The sequence below is a fragment of the Brassica oleracea genome, chromosome C7, assembly GCF_000695525.1.
Source record: "Brassica oleracea var. oleracea cultivar TO1000 chromosome C7, BOL, whole genome shotgun sequence".
NCBI classification, from domain to species: Eukaryota; Viridiplantae; Streptophyta; class Magnoliopsida; order Brassicales; family Brassicaceae; genus Brassica; species Brassica oleracea.
In genome coordinates this window covers 26871541-26887640 of record NC_027754.1, presented here as the reverse complement: position 1 = coordinate 26887640, position 16100 = coordinate 26871541, and the positions used below count along the sequence as shown (strand labels likewise).

The 16100-nt window shown below is 32.2% G+C and overlaps 2 protein-coding genes, 1 long non-coding RNA gene and 1 pseudogene across 3 annotated transcripts; 2 read left to right on the top strand and 2 right to left on the bottom strand.

Moving 5' to 3' along the window:
• The first annotated feature begins 4072 nt into the window (after window positions 1-4072).
• LOC106304561 (protein PHLOEM PROTEIN 2-LIKE A8-like) lies at window positions 4073-7723 on the top strand. Its single transcript, XM_013740960.1, has 3 exons — window positions 4073-4645; window positions 6862-7065; window positions 7152-7723. Exons 1-3 carry the CDS (start codon window positions 4074-4076, stop codon window positions 7558-7560), a joined length of 1185 nt encoding a protein of 394 aa, XP_013596414.1. The 5' UTR covers window position 4073; the 3' UTR covers window positions 7561-7723.
• A 1819-nt stretch (window positions 7724-9542) lies between these two features.
• On the bottom strand, window positions 9543-10458 carry LOC106304145. Its single transcript, XR_001262650.1, has 2 exons — window positions 10106-10458; window positions 9543-9870 (listed from the first exon to the last, which is right to left on the bottom strand). It is a non-coding gene; the product is annotated as an uncharacterized LOC106304145 (long non-coding RNA).
• Window positions 10459-11260: 802 nt separating this feature from the next.
• On the top strand, window positions 11261-12218 carry LOC106304293 (protein PHLOEM PROTEIN 2-LIKE A6-like). Its single transcript, XM_013740704.1, has 2 exons — window positions 11261-11755; window positions 11993-12218. Exons 1-2 carry the CDS (start codon window positions 11280-11282, stop codon window positions 12096-12098), a joined length of 582 nt encoding a protein of 193 aa, XP_013596158.1. The 5' UTR covers window positions 11261-11279; the 3' UTR covers window positions 12099-12218.
• Window positions 12219-12458: 240 nt separating this feature from the next.
• Window positions 12459-13971, bottom strand: LOC106304292 (annotated as a pseudogene).
• Between the last annotated feature and the right edge of the window lie 2129 nt (window positions 13972-16100).

The window sequence follows — 16100 nt, the reverse complement described above, 5'->3', positions numbered from 1 at the left end:
CAAAAAGGCAAGCACTAAACTTGATTATGCATTTGCCGTTGCTTCCTTTGTTCTCAGAAAGTTGTTTTTGACATCGCTGCCACATAATATTCCATAATTAAAAACTGACACACTCAAATATATTCAAATAAACAAAAACACATATTCTTAAAAAATACAATAACACCTTCAAAAAAATTGAATCTGCCAAACTCTCCCCAACTCCCACCTGTATTTAGTTATGCATAGATGTTAACTCTGAATCGAAGTACTCTTGTGTAGTTTCCATTTGTCTGTAAGAAGAAACCTAATTAAGTACCTAGATTTGTTAGAAGATCTCATTACAGAGGATTAACCCTCGCATAAATGTTTAATTTGTTTATCTCAGATCTTCGCAGCAGTAGCTAACTAAACGATTGTTTGCTACATGGTGATTTGAGTTAGCTGGAGAGCATGAGTCCTGGAAAAAAAAATTAAAGTGAGGGTTTTTTACCAAACTGAGAGCATACATGACTCCTATACGTCACCAATTGTCAGATTCACCTATCATTGTACCGGATGGTGGCTCATCTTCTGTGCATTGCTTAGTGTATTCAGCTCACGGCGTGATGATGCACTCAACCCATTTGCCAACTGGAGAGTTCTTTTGCAAGGAACTTCTAAGGAGCCACTACTACGGCATCTATCAAAACATATGAGTTAGTCTAAGCAAATCAGGGATATTAAAAGACCTATGTTGTGAAAAATATTGTATGCTTACATAGAGGAGATTGATGAAACTCAGGAACGCAATAAAAAAAAAGAGTGGTGGCGGCACTTACGGTTCCAATCCAAGAAGCATAAAAAGGTTGCAGAGATAGGACTATGGCAATTCAGAAAAGTGACACCATATCCGATTAATATACTGAAAGAGATATAAAACGAAGATGATTTCAAGGGGAGAAATATCGATATATTTATACCTGAAAGTACACCGCCTTGCCGATGCAAACCAAGCATTGAAGATCCGTCGTGGTGGGCTTATGAATTAATGGGATTAAACACAATAAAAACCATAACGCAATCCGTTTAAGCAAGAATCTCAGGCGTCACCGTCGAAGGCAAAAGAGAGAAGAACACAAATGTATGTGCGCAATCAGATTAGGGTTGGTGCTCACGGGCTTCTGGACAAAACAAACTTTCCAAACTAAAGCCCATTAACATTGAACAATCGCATAACAAAAACGAAGCCCAACAAATTTTCGATTAAATGAAGTGCAGCGTTTTAAATGGCCGGGACAAATGTCGCATCCATGGACTTCGACTTTCCTAGGTGGAATCTGATGTGGCACACCCAGGAGGGATTCAAACCCTTTTATATATATAAAGATTGTATACTGATTCAGAAATATGATTATCCTAAGACCAAACGATTACAGTGAAGTGGTTTTTGGCGATCCCTAACTACAAATGCTGAAATGATTTTTCGGCAGTCTGACATGTAGTCTCCGTAGAATACACATTTTCTAGGAAGTTAGTAAGACAGTCTCGTTTTGTACAGTGCAATATGAAAAACACCTGACCTATAAAACATAAGTTTCAACAAAATATATTTTCTAAGCCGAAAAAGGTTCTAGAGAAATCCGAAGTGATTGATCTATTTTTTGAATTGACTATTCTTTTAAGGAGAATTGGATTCTATATACATAGGAAAAAAAAAATTAATATTATAACTATAACAACACTTGTTATGATATTTTGAATATTTTATGTAATAAGATATTTTTTACCCTTAGACATTCACGACTGGTGATCACATGCATATATTTTTGTTTTCTTTTTTTTTCCTCCTCTCATTTTATTTGATATGCATCTTTCTAATTAAATATAAGACATTCAAATAATTATGCTAATAAAAATATATACATTTTTCTGTATATGCTGTAATTAATTTTTTTTTAAATGGACATATATTTCTCATAAAATTATAGTCTGTCTTTTTGATAGTTTGTTTTGTTGTGTGATATTCTATAAAAAAACATAGAATAGAAACATAATTTTATAATAAATGACAATATGTTAACATTATAATATGTGTAATTCCTTGACAATTTTATTATCTTGAAGTTTCTTATCTCAAACTTTACTATATACAAAGAACAACACATCTCAGTTGAAATACACAAAAAAAATTTGTAACAATTATTGTACTTACTGAATATACTTTAATATTTTATGAACATAGTATAGAACATTAAAATCTTCGTCTTCCTCCGCCCCATTCTCCTTCTTTCTCCTCCTCCCTCCTCCTCCGACGATCTCCTCCTACCTCGTCCTTCTCCTCTAAATAGTTACAATATATAGATCGATGTATACTATTTCTCTTCACAGATAGTATAGTTTTATTTTTTGTTTTGCGTATACACAATAGACGCGCCGTCCAACTTTACTTACAATTGTCACATCAAAGAGGAATCACTGTAGAATGAGTATATTTTTCATTTGTGAACCCCTTACGAATATCCAGCAAATTGACACTTCTTTTAAAGGAAAACTAGACCCTGATCCGCGCGCCAGCGCGGGTTTGAATTTTCGGTTTTTGGTTATTTATTTAACTAAATAATGTATTTGTAATATTTGATGTATTATATTCACCAAGTAAATATTTTTTTTGGCATCTTAAACCATCTATTTACGATGAATATTCGATATCATATAAAAAATTGAACAAATAGACGTAATTAGAGAATTGTAGACGATATATAAAAACAATGGTTATTAATGTAAATATATCTTTATATTCTTATAAATTTTAAATTTATTGTTTCCTCTTCTGCAAGCAAATCAATTACCGAAGTAATAGATCAATTGGTTGAAATCAAATATATTCTTATAATTAGTATAATTATGATTACAGTTTCTATATTTAATAGGTACATTAAAGATACGACATTGAAGATATTCTGTTTTGATTAATAGAAGATATTGGATTTTGAGTTTGTATTTATTGATTTGTTTTTTTATAAAGCTTAGAAAATCAATGGGATGATTGGTTGGTTGATACATCCTATAAAGAAAACGAAAACTATAGGTGGTTTGAATATTGTACATCGATCGATGCATGATGTAAGTTGACTATATAAAACTTGAACATGATCATTTCAAACTAAAGTATAGGTAGGTTATATGCATTTGTTATATTGTAGTTAATATATTTTAAATATTACATAAGTCAAGTGATTCACGTTTTCGTAAAAATAAAATTCATGTTCATTATTGGGCCGTACTCGTACGTAATAAGCTACGTTAAATATGATGTATTTTTAGGTTCATTTAATGACATTAAGTTTAAATTTGATTAATGAAAACTCATTAATTTAACTAGAAAATACAAGTATTAAAATAGGTAGGTTTATTTAATGACATTAAGTTTAAATTTGATTAATGAAAACTCATTAATTTAACTAGAAAATACAAGTATTAAAATAGGTAGGTTTATTTAATGACATTAAGTTTAAATTTGATTAATGAAAACTCATTAATTTAACTAGAAAATACAAGTATTAAAATAGGTAGGTTTATTTAATGACATTAAGTTTAAATTTGATTAATGAAAACTCATTAATTTAACTAGAAAATACAAGTATTAAAATAGGTAGGTTTATTTAATGACATTAAGTTTAAATTTGATTAATGAAAACTCATTAATTTAACTAGAAAATACAAGTATTAAAATAGGTAGGTTTATTTAATGACATTAAGTTTAAATTTGATTAAGGAAAACTCATTAATTTAACTGTAAAAGACAAGCATTAAAATATGTAGTTTAATTTAATTTTCAGTGGCATGGAAGTGTAAATAAGTTAGAAAATTTAGGGGTATTTTTTAATGGGTATTTCTCTTTTAATAATAGAGATTATTCTATTTTTATTCTTGTATGAAAGAAGATTCATGGATTGTATAATAAATACTCTTGGTTGGTCAAAAAAGTAACTGCATTAAATGAAAAACGAGTTAAATACCAATTCGTGAATTGCAAGTTTGATTTTTCGTTATTTTGAGAATTACGAATCAATGGATGACAGTTCACAAGGATCGGTTTCTTTTATATAACTATGCAACAACATGAAGGCTCAAGTCATTCTTCTAAGCAGGCTCTCTTTGGAGTTTGGACTTTGGTCTCAATTAAGAAAATCTCTCACATGGCTTCTTCTTCGGTTATGAGACAAGTGAGTACGGCAATACAACCTCAAGTCTTCATAAACTTCCGCGGATCTGAGCTGCGGAGAAGCTTCATAGCCTTTCTTGAGCCTGCCATGAGAGAAGCAAATATAAACGTCTTCATAGACGAACTAGAGCTTATGGGCACAGACCTAGAAAACCTTTTGGTGAGGATCGAGGAATCAAAGGTCGCACTGGCCATCTTCTCAAAGGATTATACCAGCTCGGTATGGTGTCTGGACGAGCTTGTCAAGATCAAGGAATGTAAGGATCAGGGCGGTCTTAAAGTGATTCCCATCTTCTACAAGCTGGAACCTTCAGTCGTGAAATATCTTCAAGGAAGCTTTGGCGATAATTTCAGGAATCTGAAGCGCAATCATCAACACGAGCCAGTGAAAACCCAAAAGTGGGAGGAAGCTTTAACTTCCATTACTCAAACACGTGGGATGCGCTTGCCAGAACAAAGGTTTTTCTTTGGTCTTTGATAAGAAGTTAAGAACTATATATCCTTTAAGGTTTTTGGGTTTTTGGAGTTTTATTATAACTAGGTTATATATTAGTTGTTGTTTTAATTTTTGACTAAATAAATAGGTTATTAGTTTCATTGTGTTGTTGTCACTGATAAAAATTATTAAGCTTTTGTAGCTTTTCTCCCGCTTACGGTAGGCTGCTTAAGAATGTTGACATCTAACGAACCAAGAAGATTTAGTTTAGCTAGAAGATTCTCTGACTAAATTAATATATAGTCTTGCATATTTTTTTTCCCTTTTTTGTGTCTTATTAAGTTTGAATTTATCCTTAGACCAATCTTCTTTACATCCTCTATATATTATTTGAGAAGCATTGCAACATTTGTTTGTAGCCACATGTCAACACTACAATGATTCTTAGAATCTTTAGAGAAATATGTTGGTCTATCTAATATATAATAAACTTTTTATTGAACTAACCATAAATATATTATTAATGTGCTTCATTATTTTCTTAAATAAAATTACGGAATTGCTAAATGTGGCTAATATATATATGACAATTAATGATTTTGAATAATAAATATTTGATAAAAATAAGTGGGTATTATAATTATATTTGTTTAATTTTAAGCTATTAAAATAAATTAAACAATCATAGTAACTATATAATAAAAATTTAAAAAATTATTTATATATTATATTTTGAATTTTTAAAAACGAGTATAAATTACTAAAACTGTTAAAAGTTTCACATTCAAATTTTGTGATCTATGATTTAAAACTTTTGTTATGACATGATACAAATAATTAAAAAATAATATAAGTTGAAAGTCTCATTTAATAAGTATCAAAAATAAAAGATATATAAATATATGTATCATTTTAAATTAAACTATATGCCATATAAAAATATATATATATCTTAATTTTGAAATTTACTCTGAACATTTTTTTGATAAAAAAATTGAAAAAATATTGACAACTTAATTTTTTAAAATATTATAAATTACTTAAACCATTAATCCCACAGTGAAAATTTTGTTATCACTAATTTAGACTTTTTGCTATAACAGATACAAATGAAAAAAAAAATATGAGTAAAAATCATCATCTAATAAAGATTAATATTAAAATATACCATATATATGTTACTATCATTTAAATTTAATTATATATCAGATCAAATAGAAAAAATATTTTTTCGATTTATAAAATTTATTTATATGTTTGCACCTATTTAATTATATAAGTAGTAGATAATGACTTTTTAATTATTCAATATATATTTATTATTTCATAATATGTTATAAACATATAATATATAAAATAATTTATATATATAATGTTTATCCCGCGCAAGGCGCGGATCTTAACCTAGTATATGATATATCATATCCTCCCTCCGTTTCATGAATAAGTGTCACTAAATTGCTGAAATATACGTAAGTTGTTATTAATTACAGATCTCTGACCAATAGTATTTGAGATAAATAAAATTATTTATAAAATCAATGCAATTTGCAATTAATTTTCAGGTAAAAATAAATATAATTTGCATTGGAATTGTAAAGTGACACTTTTTGTGTAACAAAAAAATGTTAGAATGACACAGTACGTGTGAGCATAAAAGCTTTAAATTTTTATTTTCTTTAAAAATAAACAAAATGATAGACCTATTTTAGTGTTAACAAACATAAAAGCTACATCTGAATATCAACATGGGAGTATGTAGCTATTATTTACCCAGCATTTTTTACTAGTGATATACTGTATATACCTTCTGTGTTCTGAACTTTTATGTCAAGCTTAAGACCAATGTATTTTGTTATTTTTGTTTTTAAAAAGTAATAAAGGTAAAGTTTATTTCAATGCATTTCTATAAAATAGCAAAAAATTTAAATATAGAGTAAAGAATAGAGAAATGATGTATCTTCTCCTATTTATAGAATAAAAAATATCAGTTAGATGAAAAAATAGAGATTGTATAAACGTTTTTATTTCTAAATGTTATAGCAGACAAAAATATAGAGGTGAATTAATGTTTTTATTTTTAAGTTTTATAACTGACAAAAATATAGAGATGTATAAACGTTTTTTTTTGCTTTTTTTCAAAAAAAATAGGCTCTTTATGTGTAAATTTTTTAGCTATGACTTCAGTCATGACAACTAGTTGATCCATTGATATCGTGTGACTTGTATTGTATGACAGTGACAGGTCCGATAAAGAATTCATAAATTCAATCGTCAAAGAGGTCAAAAAATTGCTGGCTAATATCCCCATTGTAGAAAAACCTCCAAGAGAAGTAACGAATCAGTCGAGAGGAATTTTCTTTGTCCCTGCAAGGAGACTCGACATTACTCATTCAGAGAAACCTGAAAACTGGACATGGAATTCTATCTACGATGGCCAAAGGTAGTATTTAAAATCTTTTCTTTTGTAATTTTCCCCCTCAAGGGTTTAACTATATTTACTAAAACTAGACCTGATTATGCTTGCAGCGAAGCAGACATTGAAGTGGCGATGCTGATTACGGTGTACTGGCTACATATAACCGGGAATTTTCACACAAGGAAGCTAACACCGGGGACAAAGTACGAGGTAGTGTTCATTTTGAACTTAGATGATACAGCAGCCGGATGGGAGGAGCCAGTAACCCTAAAGCTGAAGCTGGAACATCGCGGTGGAAGCCAGAGTATACAGGAGCGTACTCTGAGCTTAGATGACTACATTGGCGACGGCAATAATTGGGTGGATATTCAAGTTGGAGAGTTTGAGGCACCGCCAAAGAGTGCAGCCGCGAAGATATTCTTTTCTTTGCATCAATACGTGGACACTGATCGGAAGGATGGTCTCGTGGTAAAAGGTGTTGCAATACGCCCCACGGCCAGGGACCAAGTCACTATATGAATGGAGAATCATACTTACCTTTTAATATCTAATTCAGTTTTTCCTTTTTGAAACGTGGTTTATGTCGTCTAGTTTATTGGTTAGGTAATGAACTTTTGTTTGGTTTTATCCATTACTTATTTATAACTGCATTATTTAGTTTCTTGAGTATAAGGTTTGGCTTTGCGAGATTACATAATCGTGCAAACAAGGAATTGTGAAAGTGGTTCTTAGCTTGTAAGAAAACTCAACGTTTCAAATACTTATAAATACTTTGGATTTGGTTTTCTAGAAGATTGAGTGTCAGAACTCAGAAGTTGCGAGCGTCGGGTTTCAGGTGAGAAGTATAATTTTTTTAGCGGTCATGATGCTTTCGTGACTGTCATTGGAGAACATTGGGATCTTCCATGCATGCTCAATTGGGGAAATGTATTACATTGTAATCAAACCAACATGGATTTCACAACTCTTAATATCCCAAAACACTACAATCGGGGTCTGCACGTATCCACCTAACTCTCATCCATCTCCCTGTTCAAAGTCTTAAAACCTAAGTAAGAAAAAAATGAAGTTTCCTTATAGCAATTATTCAAAAATAATATTTTTTATTTAAGAATAAAATTGTTCAACATTTTGATATATTTTTTAGATTTAAGTTTCATCAGTTTTTACAGTAAAACCATATTTATAAATATAATCATTATATTTTTTTATTGTTTACTGTATATTGCAAAATATTGATATTCATTAATATTGACTGAAAAATAAATTATGTATAAAAATACAAAATTTTATATATTAATCATGTCAAATCAGTTATAAAGTTACACATTATAAAAGCAAAATATAAAAATATATTTAATCATTTTAAAATATAAATTAAATATTCACCAGAGTGCACAAAACAAGTTTTAGTGTTATTTTTAATAAAGAAACAAAATAAATTTCTATACATGTAAAATAGAGGAGAGTTTAGAGAAAAAAACCCAATAATTTGATTTGAAATTCAAACCTATATCACATATTCAATCAAATATGGAAAGCTAACAATAAAATTATGTAAATATCCTCTTATGACCAAACTACATTCTCTGAAAGAAAAAAAGATTTAAATTCAATTAAGAAATAAAGATGATTAACAAATCTTTTTTTTTTTTGCAGATAATGTAGTTGCAATAAAAAATCTTTTTAAAAAAATCTATAGCACGTTTGATCAAAAAAAAAAAAAAAAAAATCTATAGCACATTCTCTTGCATAAAATCTAACAATAAAACTAGAGCAACTACATTCTCTGCAAGAAAGACATTAAACCACATTATCAAACATGAATAGATCATTTAAAAAAATTATGAGAGAATACTTCATATGAAGTATCCACCACACATAGTTACCAAAAAAAAAAAAAAGTATCCACCACACATTAGCTAGAAACATAAGAAACAAGAAATTTTATTATCTCATGATTGTTTTGCAAATAATTAAATTGATAGATATAAATACATAAAATAAAAAAAAATTAATACAAACAAATTAATAAAATATATAATAAAAAATATTTTTAGAATATTAATGTTTAAAATCTGTTTATGTGTTCGCATAGACCGCACTGTACATATCTGCATAAACTCTATTATGCATCTGAATTATTTAAATTCTCATAAAACAGTATAACATAGAATATGTAAGGTGTGGCATATACCCCTACTCGAATGTTGAACAAAGGTGTGGCATATACCCCCACTCTCTTTATTTTTTTTTCTTATATAAGTAATCCAAAATTTATTTATGTATCCGTCAACTAAATATTACAGGGTCCCATACTAAATAAAGTTTTTGATCGATCCTTGCGCCTGGAACCCGTCTAGACGGACACATAGGCCGTATTTTAGAGCACTGTATATTATATTAAATTTAAATATTTCTATATATGTTTTTTTCTATATATGTTTTTTTCTAAAACAGAAATTTATAAAATTAATTCCTCTTCTTTTTTAAACACTGAATTAAAGTAACATCACAGGTGAAATACTAATACTGAAATACATGGAAAAATGCATTTGAGGGATACAAAGCGAGCATGAACAAGTTCTTCTAGAATAAAGCCCTGAGAAAGGCAAGCTAAAACAAACAACAAAGATGAAGTGAACAAACAAATCAAAGACTACAAAAATATCAGATCAGAAAAACAAATAACGCCTTGGAAAGAGGAGACAGACGATAACCGGGAAGATGGATTTGATGGAGCATAGAACAACATTCGGACTTATTGAGGAAGACGAAGCCAGAACTCGTTAAATTGCTTCAGAAACATCGAAGGACCACGAGCATCACCTGCATGGAACAATCAATGGAAGACAAGCTGAGAAGACACTGATTTCACCAAACGACTAGCAACAACTTGAAATAGAAGAGCCGAAGCTCCAAATCCATTGAATCGAGCCGGAACTACACGACATAACAGAAGAAGAACAGTCACCACCGCAACCAACCCATTGCATCCAAATTCAAGGATAAGCACTCCATCTAATCCTGGAATCCACTCCACCAAAAGTGAGACAAGACATACCACAGATAAATCATAGAAAAGGAGACCGGAGCTTGAAACCGAAGAGGAGATCGCGAATCAGGCGACATAGAATCCAACACTCAAGGCATCAGAGAAGCTAACCACATTCAAAGCCAAACTGAGACCATCCTTCAGATTTATCAATGTATTCAAGATCTGATATTGAAAATCCAAGTTCTGACAGCCATAAAAACACAAACAAATCTAAGGAGAGAGAACAAAGAGACAAACCGGACCGACGCTATGGCTGCGGAAACCCATCTGCGTCGGCCGGAAAATCAGAGCTTGGAGGTGGAAGACGATTAGAGAGAAGAGAGAGCAATATTAAACGAGAGAGCTTACTTTTGTTTTCATCAAATGACTATTCTATTAAACTCGAGGTGGTACGGGGAACCAAACCAAAAAAAGAACAACTAATGTAGTATAACTCCCTATGAAAGGATATTGCTATTTTTATTAATGTATCAGACGATACATTTTCAGTATGAAGATTAAAAACAGTTGAGAACTCTGTGAATATATTCTTCAGCTTTATTATCTCTTTAAGTTCACTGGAAAAGAGAGGCCATGCTTTTGGATCTTCAATCATCAAGACTATATTATTACAATCGGTGACAAAAGCTTGAGATGTCGATGCCTATAGAAGGCACTCCATTGCCAATGAGAGGGCTTCGAGCTCCGAGTGAAATGGTGAGATTCTTCTTTGTTGGTTTCTTGCTCTCAATAACTGAGTTTCTCCTCTAGAGTTTATTCATCTTCGTATGTAACCAATGAAGAATGTGTCATGTGTGATGTGTGCATAATTCATCTATCATACATCTCCCGGATATTTGTTACTTGTTCCAGGATTTCCGCTGGTTAATAAGAACTTTTGAAAGTATAAATTTAGATCAATATTTTTGTCCTAAAACTCATAGAAATGTTGAACGGTTCATGGACCGGGGATGTCGATAGAGTTAAACGACCAATTCAAATTTCTACGACAAGTTGTTGACATGTTTTAAAAATTATACATGTTGACAACTTAAATATTAACATTACCAACCTTTTAATTATATATTAATAAGACGTTGGATAATCCTTTTGCGTTCAAAACAACTTGACAAAACACACAAGGTCAAACAACAATCAACAAAAACTCTGTTTCTGCTTTTTCTTTCCCAGAAGCTCACACATGGCTGCTTCGTCATCGGTTGCAACCCGAATAGGGCCTCAAGTGTTCATCAGCTTCCGGGGAGAAGATGTGGGGAACCACTTCGTAAGCTTTCTCGACCCTGCTTTAAGAAGAGCGAATATAAATGTTTTCTTAGACGAGAACGAGTTATTGAACACAGACCTAGCTAGCCTGTTGACGAGGATAGAAGAGTCGAAGATCGCAATGGTAATCTTCTCAAAGAATTTCGCCGACTCAGATAGGAGCTTGGATGTGCTGGCCAAGATGAAGGAACTTAGGGATCAAGGTCGTCTCATAGTGATTCCCATCTTCTACAATCTTGATCCTTTGGTTGTGAAAGAACTTAGAGGAGACTTTGGCGATAAGTTTAGAGATTTGCAGCGCAGACATCTACACCAGCTAGAAAGAACTCGGAAATGGGAGGAAGCTTTAGTAACTATTCCTGACATAAGAGGCATTCCCCGAGCAGAACAAAGGTTGATGTTTGTTTTTTTATTTTATTTTTTCTTTTGGTCTCCTATATTCTCTGTTTTTTAACCCCTCCTCCCAAGACCATAGTTAAATAAGTCAGTAGCCGGGTAGGTAATTACATCTAGAATCCTATGTTCTTGGTATGTCTTAAGCATGTTACTAGTTCAAATTCTAATTTCAGTCAGAAGCGGACAACTGTTTGAACAAGCATGTTGATATCTCTCACTTGTATGGTACAACAGTGACACGACAGATTACCATTTCATAGAGTCAATGGTTGTCCTGATACAAAGATTTCTGGATCATGTGGCCGTGAGAGGAAACCCAAGAGAAGTGAGCCGACAATGATGTTTCACGGTCCCTGCAATGCAACTAGAAAGAGGATATGAGGGATGTATGCAAGCTTGGTTGGCAACGAGATGAGGAGCTTTTTAGTTTTATCATCAAATTGTTTTTGTTTTGAATATTTAAGCAACTCAGTTGTGCAAAAACGTTTATTTTTCTTTTGAATCAACTTAACATTCATTCAAAAAAAAAAATGAAAGTAGAAATTGAAGCAAATCGTCAAGCAGTGGAATCCAGAAATCTCTTTAAATAACAAATTTTCTCATATGCAAACAAAAAAGAAACACTTTGTAAAATTTATTTTATTCAATTTACAATTTTTATTTCTAGTAGTGTTGTTTTCATCTTTACCGAAGTTTAGTTTTATAGTTAAAATAATTGTTCTGGTCATATACTCTCATACTGTATTTTGGGTTACATATAATATTCAGTTCCATATGCTAAACATATTAAGACTAAAAAAACATAATTGTCGCTCACAATGCAAAACATAGACCAATAGGTCAAATGTAAAAAAGGGTTTCTGAAGAGAAAGAGACGCACATTCTTGAGGTAGTCGATGCTGTTTATTAGGAGAATCTATGTCGGTCATGAGACAAAGAGTAATCGATGTTTGGTCCATGAGCTACAATCCCAAGAGGGTTTATAGAAGGAAAGCTTCCATAGTAATTTTGCTTGACATGGTCCATCTTCACTGTACTGCTCAACCCGGGGATTTGGTAGATATCTTTCGTGTAGTTAAAGAGATTTGAATACTCCCTTATGAGTCTTTTACTGCATTTGAAGATCACCGTGTAAGCCTACAACACAAACATACGGTAAATTCAACAAACTGTAAATACAAACCCAAAACATAAAAATTAGTTGAGCATAAACAACCTCGTCAAATCTTATGAGAGTGACGAACAACCGAATATCTGGTTCAGTCAAAGTGTTTCCACAAAGAAACCGTTGTTTTTCGAGTATTTCTTCGCATTTGTCCAATGCATCGAACAATTGCTTCACTGCCTATAAAGAGAAAACAAAACTTGTTGGAATCAATCTTTTTTAATACCATATCGACATAGTAAACTGCAAAGTTGCTTTACCTCATCATATGCTGTTTGAGTTGTAGCAAAACCACATTTGTAAACACCGTTATTTATCCCATGGTGTACCCATTCGTTTGTCTCATTGATTAATGATCGGAGGTTGGGAGGATAAAGATCAAGACAAGGAATTTCGGCAAAATGATTGAACTCGGTGCTGAACATTCGGAGTATCTCAGAGCTCTCATTGTTAACTATAGTGTTAAGTTTCTTATCCCAAAGAACCTACCTCAAACAATGAAACCAATAAAGTAACAGAGCTAGACTTAAAATAAGTACACACCATGGATATAAAATAATTAGTGACTTACAGGAACAGTGCATTTGCCTGTGTAGTTCAAGCTAGCAATGTCATAAAGTCCTCTAACGCTTTTCGCACCATTGATATGGTCTCGCTCAGCTCCAGGAACCTCCTTATCTGAGTCGGGAAAAACCCATCCCATATGCTCATCGTTTTCTTTTGTTTTTCTCCAAAGAGGTTGAACAGACTAATAAAGAACAAGACCGGTCACATTATGTTTCGTGATAATTTTAATGGATATGTCTAGAAAAATGATATATGAACTGACCGTGAAGGTTATTGCTTTATCAAGTCCTTTGAGTTTTAATACTGCGAGGCATCTAGAAGCCCATGCATGGACAAGCGTAAGAGATGTACAAATGGTATCTTCCTGATTCTGCTGGAAACTGAGAATCATGATTCTGTGAAACAAAGTTGCGGAATGATGTTACGGTTCTTCTAGGTTTATCCGAATTCTCGTTAGCTGATGATGCAGCCATTGCTGATGTTCACTGGAAAGTAGACAACACAATTGTTTCAGAACATCTAAACATTATAAAACTACAACTTACTTAAATCAAGGTGCAACAACATCTAATAACTTCAGATCAAGGTGCAACAACATCTAATAACTTCAGCTGTTGATGATCTTACCTCTGTGATACTTATTCGACAAACCAAAATTAAGTGAGAAATTGATCAAGAATGAGTAAATAAATTATATAAAGGGTGAATATAATAATGAATGTAAGAAAATTGACCAGTGATGTAGCGAGTCTTCAACTGTTTTCTTTGATGGTAAGTAATAAAGAATTACATTGAGTCAACTTTGGGTTGCACAAAAAGCTAATTGGATTAGAGTGAAGAAAGAAAAGTCTGTCTTTTGACAAATATTGGTATTATCTTAGATATTTTTGACATCTTTCTAGTTAAAAGATAACATAGATCATAGAAAGTCAACAACAATACAGTAAAATTGGCTTATCTAGAGACTAGACTTCTCAGCTCTCACATACGACAATTCGTCAAACACGTTATTTGCATATTCGATCACGTGAATTTTTTTCCTGAAACGGAGTTTGCGATCAAAGGATTCAAAGCATGCGTTAATCTGACTTTAATTCATGGATGGTTAAACAATCCAGCTTTGTACCGAACATTAACACCTGAAGATTTTTAACATAATTAATGAACCATGAGAAATTGTAATTCATTGTTTTTTTTTGCAAAAGGAATTCATTGTAATTCATTTTTTTTTTTTTTTTTTTTTGATTAACCTGGAGGGACTTCCATCTCCAGGGGCCAACCCCTCGGCGCGAGGCGGACCATTTAGTACTATGGGGAATTAGATATCCCAATTGCCTGGCCAGCGGTTCGATCCCGGGTGCGTATTGAGGCCGAAGCTCTCTCAACACCACCAGGCCAACCCCGCTGGTTGAAATTGTAATTCATGGCAACTTGTTGGAGACAGGTTTTCATATTTGTCAAAACCTTTAAATTCAAATCGGCTTATTTTTAATAAATGAAAATTGGCAAAGAATAGAAAATTAACCCTTTTTTTAACTCCAATAGAAAATTATCCAAAATTAGTAAAAAAAAATCAGCGATAAAAAAATAGTTTTTGAAGACAAAAGAAAATGAATAGACACTGATTTCAATTTTGTAAAAATAAAAAAGCTACTCAGTTTTAAAATATTATCTAGAATCATCTCGACAACATACACAAAGGTGAAAAGACCTAATTATCTCCCATAAACGTCTTTGGACGATCTATTATCTCTTTTATAATAGCTATGCCTTGACTGATCACTATTCAAAAGATATATATGCAACTTTTAACAGGCTTCAACTGTAATATTTAAACTTTTTTATGTATCCGCGAGTTCCAAGTTAAAAAAAAAAGAATCTTCAACTATAGTATATAAACGTTTTTCATAAGCAGTCTGCCGGAAGGAAGGCAGATTGAGAGTGTCTAATTGCCGAAGTTAAGATCTCATTCAACCGTTCAGCCAACAGTTTCGTGATCACTTTGTACACCGTTTTCAAACATGAGATTGGTTGGAAACCTGAAGTCTTGGAGGAGTTGGGAATTTTTCGATATAAGAGCCAAGTTCTTGGTGTTTAACTGCTTTAGCAAGAATCTAGATTTGAAATCATCTTCCAGAGAAGAGATTATCTCTCCTCCAACCACACTCCAGCAACTCGTAAAGTATTTTGGGTTATAGCCAAGGAACACTTGCTTTGTTATAAGGAAGAGAGAAGAAAAGTGACTTAAATATCCTCGCGGGTGAAGGGTTTTATAAGCCTAGTCTGCTGAGAATCATAGCAACTGAACTCCATAAGTGAGATGATGTCCATTTGAATGAAGAGTGGCTCTGAAACATGTTTTCCCAAAAGGCCAGAAAAATATTCAACCCTTCAGACTATCTTACTGTGTTTGAACATGTTACCCGCCTAATCTTCAAGGTAGTGTATGTGGTTGATCGTTAGCCTTGTGCTTGTTATATGATGAAAATATGGTGTGTTATGATCCCCAACTTGGAGTCACGTAACTTTTGACCTTTGAAATAAAAATTTCTCCTCAGCACTAGATAAGACATGCCATTTCTTATGTAAGTGTAGCTTTGTTTCAACATT